The sequence below is a fragment of the Dendroctonus ponderosae genome, unplaced genomic scaffold (genome assembly GCF_020466585.1).
Source record: "Dendroctonus ponderosae isolate FM_Combo_2020 unplaced genomic scaffold, Dpon_F_20191213v2 Dpon_F_20191213_7, whole genome shotgun sequence".
Taxonomy (NCBI): domain Eukaryota; kingdom Metazoa; phylum Arthropoda; class Insecta; order Coleoptera; family Curculionidae; genus Dendroctonus; species Dendroctonus ponderosae.
The window spans coordinates 2,081,779-2,087,536 of NW_026018916.1; the positions used below are offsets into that span (position 1 = coordinate 2,081,779).

Consider the following 5,758-nt stretch of genomic DNA (forward strand, 5'->3'; position numbering starts at 1 on the left):
TAAAGAAAGGTTCCCTTTTCCGAAAACTCGACATTTTTTTGCGAAAAATGTCCAAAAACCGAGGGATTCTTTGAAACATAGACGGACCAGAACCCGAAGATGTTGCTTTGGCAATGACAACTGCACTACTGACAGGAATTCAACCAAAYGATAAAGAAAACTTTCCTTTTCCCAAAACTTGACATTTTTGCTGATGCAACTTTGACAGAAACAGCTCGACTACCGATGCGAATTGGACGTATGGCAACGTTGCTTACTCAAAACATTTTAAAAAATCCGGCTTTCTAGCTCTAAATCAGGGCTTTTAAAAAATATAAAGAAGTCGTTCCAGGAAATTTGATCAATTTTTTTTCTTTTTCAAAAACGATATTAATCAATCCCTGCAGAACTTTAAATTAAAATAGAAAAATGTTATTTACCATAAAGCTTATTTTTGCATCCACTTCCGTGGCCGCAAATCGCTGGTTGTTAGTCCAAACCCTGGAGAAAACTTTGAAAAGTTCTGAACAGTTCAAATAAATACTGAGAGCAAACACCCTTCCTCAATTTTCAGATGAAAAGCTCTCCTTAATCTGACAGCAAACGTCAAGCACTTGGAAAAATCGCGTTTATTTAAACAGAATCGCACCTACAGCCGCGAAAATGCCACCAGACGATAAAGAAAAGTATCCTTTTCCGAAAACTTAACATTGTTTTGAGAAAATCTGCCAAACACCGACGTTTTTTTTGAAATATAGACGGAGCAAAACGCGAAGATGTTGCTTTGACCGTCACTGGCAAAGCTCTCGTTAACCTGGCAGCAAACGTCAGAACATAAGCACATTGAAAAATCACGTTTATTTCAACAAAATCGCACTTACAACCGCGATAATACAACCAATCGATAAAGAAAGGTTCCCTTTTCCAAAAACTCGACATTTTTTTTGCGAAAAATGTCCAAAAACCGAGGGATTCTTTGAAGCATAGACGGACCAGAACAAGAAGATGTTGCTTTGACAATGACAAATGCACTTCTGACAGGAATTCAACCAAACGATAAAGGAAACTTTCCTTTCCCCAAAACCTGACTTTTTTTGCGAACAACTGCTGATGCAACTTTGACAGTAACAGCTCGACTACTGATGCGAATTGGACGTATGGCAACGTTGCTTACTCAAAACATTTTAAAAATCCGGCTTTCTTGCTATAAATCAGRGCTTTTAAAAAATATAAAGAAATCGTTCCAGGAAATTTGATCAAATTTTTTGCATATTCAAAAACGATATTAATCAATCCCTGCAGAACTTTAAATTAAAATAGAAAAATGTTATTTACCATAAAGCTTATTTTTACATCCACGGCCGCAAATCGCTGGTTGTTAGTCCAAACCCTGGAGAAAACTTTGAAAAGTTCTGAACAGTCCAAATAAATACTGAGAGTAAACATCTTTCTTCAATTTTCAGACGAAAAGCCCTCCTTAATCTGACAGCAAACGTCAAGCACTTTAAAAAATCGCGTTTATTTAAACAAAATCGCACCTACAGCCGCGAAAATACCACCAGACGATAAAGAAAAGTCTCCTTGTCCGAAAACTTAACATTGTTTTGAGAAAATCTGCCAAACACCGACCTTTTTTTTAAATATAGACGGAGAAAAACGCGAAGATGTTGCTTTGACAGTGACAATTCGACTACTGATGCATATTGGACGTGTGGGGGCTCTGTTAAATCAGGTTTTTTTTTAAATAAAGCTTGATTCATACAGGAAATTTCACCAAATCTTTTGATTTTTCAAAAACCATATTAATCAAGTCCTGCAGAAATTATTAAACAAAAAAAAAATATTTACCATAGAGCTTCAATGGTGGGAATCCCTGGGTGTCAGTCCATTCAAGGTTGCAAACAGCTCAAAACCCCGAAGAAAACTTCGAAAAGTCCTGAACAGTTCAAAAACACATCTTCCTTTAACTGACAGCAAACGTCAGAATTTAAGCACATTGAAAAACCGCGTTTATTTCAACAAAATCGCACTTACAACCGCGATAATACAACCAATCGATAAAGAAAGGTTCCCTTTTCCGAAAACTCGACATTTTTTTGCGAAAAATGTCCAAAAACTGAGGGATTCTTTGAAACATAGACGGAGCAGAACCCGAACATGTTGCTTTGACAATGACAACTGCACTACTGACCGATACTGATGCAAATTGGACGCATGGGGGCGCTGCTTACTCAGAACAATTTAAAAATCCGGGTTTCTAGCTCTATATCAGGTTTTAAAAAATATTAACTCTGATCCTGCGGGAATTTTCCTCAAATCTTTTGATTTTTCAAAACCGGCAATTGAATTTACTCAAAAATCATCAAAAAGTAAAAATTGCCTCCATGTCCAGCTGAACGATGAAGTCAATCTATTTCAACGCAAATTCACCAGTGAAGTGAAGAGGCTGAATGAGATGGAGAGACAACTCAGGTACATCGAAGCGGAGATTAAGAACAGCGAAATCCCCATCCAGGATCTGTCTGAAATGCCCAAAGCCCCAAATCCGCGAGAAATCGTCAACCTGGAGGTAAATCGCCAGCGGCTTGAGGCGAAGCGGTTTAACATGAACCTTCTGCAGGCCCACTTGGAGAAGACCGAGCAAGACATTCGCAAAATGTCAGCAGCAGGCGCCACTTTGAAGAAGGAGTACATCGACTGCATTCATCAAAAATACGTCCTGCTGAAATCCCAGGCGTTTTTCCACCAGCAGGAAGAGGCCCTCAACAGCGACTACCTACCCGAAGAGCTGAGGCATGCCTCCCAATTAGGTTCTAGCCCCATTCACCAGCCYCYCCMTAGCTAATCTAGTCAATTCCAGGCTTCATTGCTGGGGTGGCCAACAAAGACAAGCTCTACCCGTTGGAGCGGCTTCTATGGCGGATTAGTCGAGGAAACATCCTCCTGCGCCAGGCAGACATCGATGAACTAATCGAAGATCCGATCACGGTGAGCCCAATCTTCAACTGCTACTCGGACGGGTCTTCATACTCAACTTCCAGGGCGTTGAGACGAGGAAAGCCGCCTTCATTGTGTTCTTCCAGGGCGAGAATCTCGCCACCAAAATCCTGAAAATTTGCAGCGGATTTAAAATTACCATCGTAAACGTTCCTGCTGATGCCGCTTTAAGGGACGGTCTGGTCAAGGGCGTGGCCGCAGAAGTGCTGGACCTGAAGATGGTGATCAGCCAAACTGAGGACCATCGCAGGCGGATTTTAGGTACCGCAGGCCACTTTGCGGGTTGAGTTTGCCTAACTTTTCCAGTTGGATTCCAGTGTCTGTGGCCAAGGAGATCCAGAGCTGGATCATCATCGTCTACAAGATGAAGGCCATTTACAACACGCTCAACATGTTCAGCCAGGACATCAGCAGGAAGTGCTTGATTGCTGAGGGCTGGGTGCCCAAGAAGGATCTGGTTTTCGTCGCCCGGGCCTTATCGGAGGGATTTGTAGGTTGCCTGCTTGGTGTTGGCTCAGATTGAGACTAGAGCTGGTTTTTCAGGACTCAGGCGGAAGCTCAGTAGCGTCGTTTTACAACGTGTTGGACACCCAGACCACTCCTCCAACGTTCAATCGAACCAACCGCTTCACCCAGGGGTTTCAGAACCTGATTGCTTCCTACGCCTTCTCCTCCTATAGGGAACTGAATCCAGGTTGGTAACTGCTTTGGGAATAGTAGGCCTGGATAACACTGTGTTGAGTTGTTGCCGCTCTCTGAGTTAACGAGTTTTGACTCATTGGTTAATGAGTTATAACTCACTGGCCGGTGGCGGAATTTAACGTCGGACAAGCCATCAACATATTGCTTTGGCGCATACGATCGTCAGTGTTTTTAAGTGAATCTCTGAAAATTGAGCATTTAGAAACAAGAAAAAAGACAAGCTAAAACTGAAAAATTCTAAAATTTTGAAGAAATGGTAAAAATATTATTGATAAATGGCCCTTAAAATGAATCTAAAAACAAGTAGAATAAGTAATCAACATTTTCCCAGCAACAAAACTGAGTTACTGCGCCGGTGCGTTGGGTTGGCGCACCAAGCCATTTGCGTAGCGCCAACTCCTAAAAATCCTCTGAGCTACCCAGGCCTATTCAAGTAGGCATGGGCAACACTGTCTTGAGTTGGGTTTTTGTGCTGTTGCCGCTCTGAGCGCTAATGAGTTATAACTCATCCCGTGTCACTGCGCCGCACTGAAATATTCAGAAAAAAATGTAAATTGCCACATTAAAAGATAAAAGTATTCTTCGCAGGCAAACACTCGGCTTAGATATAGTGTGAACTTAATTCCGATTGAGCTCTTTTGGCTACTTGCACAAGCCTTACCTTTTTTTTTCGAAAAGGTGTATGAATACGCAGTTGGCTACCGACAGTGTCGTGTGAATCGCGTTCTTAGATGGAAAATATAGAGTCATTGTGGCCCTTACTTGTTGAGAATTAATGGGTAGAAAATGGAGGATGGGGCCCCAGTTTGCAGAAAGCTCTCTAATCTATAACGGTTTTAGCTTGAAGTGAGTTTAATTTTCCGATCAGCAACTGAAGTTTTATGGATTCTTTATATTTATCTCTTTTTAAGATAAATACGAGGCGTTTTGAAGGATTTTAAATTTTTTGGAGAAATCGTCCTCCAGCCTTAGAAAAATTTCGGTGAAAACTGAAAATTTATCTAGTCTATTTAATAGATATCTATCTAGTTTAATAATATATTTTAATAGAAAATGATTTGATTTTTGCTCCGAATTCGACGCTGGAAAGGGATTGCAAAACTTTTTTGAAAGCCACCAAGTTCGCAATTTATTTCATAATTTTTCGCGGAAAATAAGATTCTCAGAATTTTTAAGTGAAACTTTAGGAAATTGAGCACTTAGAATAATGAGTAACTTGACTAGAGCTGGAAAATTTTGAAATTTTGAAGAAATTTTAAAAATACTATTGATAAATAGCCCTTAAAATAAATCTTCAAACAAGTAAAACCAGTAATCAACATTTTCCCAGCAAGGCAACTGAGTTACTGCGCCAGTGCTTTAGGTAGGCGCAGCACTGCGCCAACTCCTAAAGCCTCATTGAGTTACCCAGGCCTAGGGAACATTCACTACTTAATCGTTTTTGCGCAGCACTCTACACCATTATCACGTTTCCCTTCCTGTTTGCGATCATGTTCGGCGATTTGGGGCACGGGGTGATCGTCACCTGCTTTGGAATCTGGATGGTTTTGTCGGAGAAGAAAATTGCCGCCCAGAAGGGCAAGAACGAGATATTTTCCATATTTTTCGGCGGCAGGTAAATTTCCATTGCTCCCCACCGCAAAGGCCCATGTTTTGTGCCGTTGCAGATACATCATACTGCTGATGGGCATTTTCTCGATGTACACTGGGTTTATCTACAACGACGTGTTCTCCAAGTCGATGAACATCTTCGGCACCAAATGGAAAGTGAACAGCACAAACCTGAAGCAGAGCGGCATTTCGTTCTTCGAGGATAACGACACTCTGGTGTCTTTGGTGCCGCTCTACAGCTATGCAGGATCGCCGTACTTTGCCGGATTGGACCCCGCTTGGCAGGTATGGCAGGGTGTAGCTTTGTGGGTCCAGGGGCGGATCCAGCTTNGGGGGGGGGGTTATGTAGAAAAAATACAGTCTTCTGTTATCTTTGAAATTAGAAAAATGATCGTCGTTTTGTGCAAGGGTGGCGCAAGATTATTGCAAAATTTCATGTTTTCCGTCCCGTTTTGCATGTTTCTCGGAA

At 41.5% G+C, this 5,758-nt stretch overlaps 1 protein-coding gene across 1 annotated transcript in view; it reads left to right on the top strand.

The window, feature by feature from the left end:
• LOC109540168 (V-type proton ATPase 116 kDa subunit a 1-like) overlaps positions 1–5,574 on the top strand; it is a gene marked incomplete at its 3' end in the record, with an annotated part of 8,428 nt that extends 2,854 nt beyond the window's left edge. Inside the window, 8 exon segments of the mRNA XM_048668170.1 lie at positions 2,372–2,548; positions 2,600–2,789; positions 2,840–2,967; positions 3,021–3,237; positions 3,294–3,466; positions 3,520–3,670; positions 5,128–5,293; positions 5,346–5,574. Coding sequence (XP_048524127.1) covers positions 2,372–2,548; positions 2,600–2,789; positions 2,840–2,967; positions 3,021–3,237; positions 3,294–3,466; positions 3,520–3,670; positions 5,128–5,293; positions 5,346–5,574 — 1,431 coding nt within the window.
• Positions 5,575–5,758: the final 184 nt, after the last annotated feature.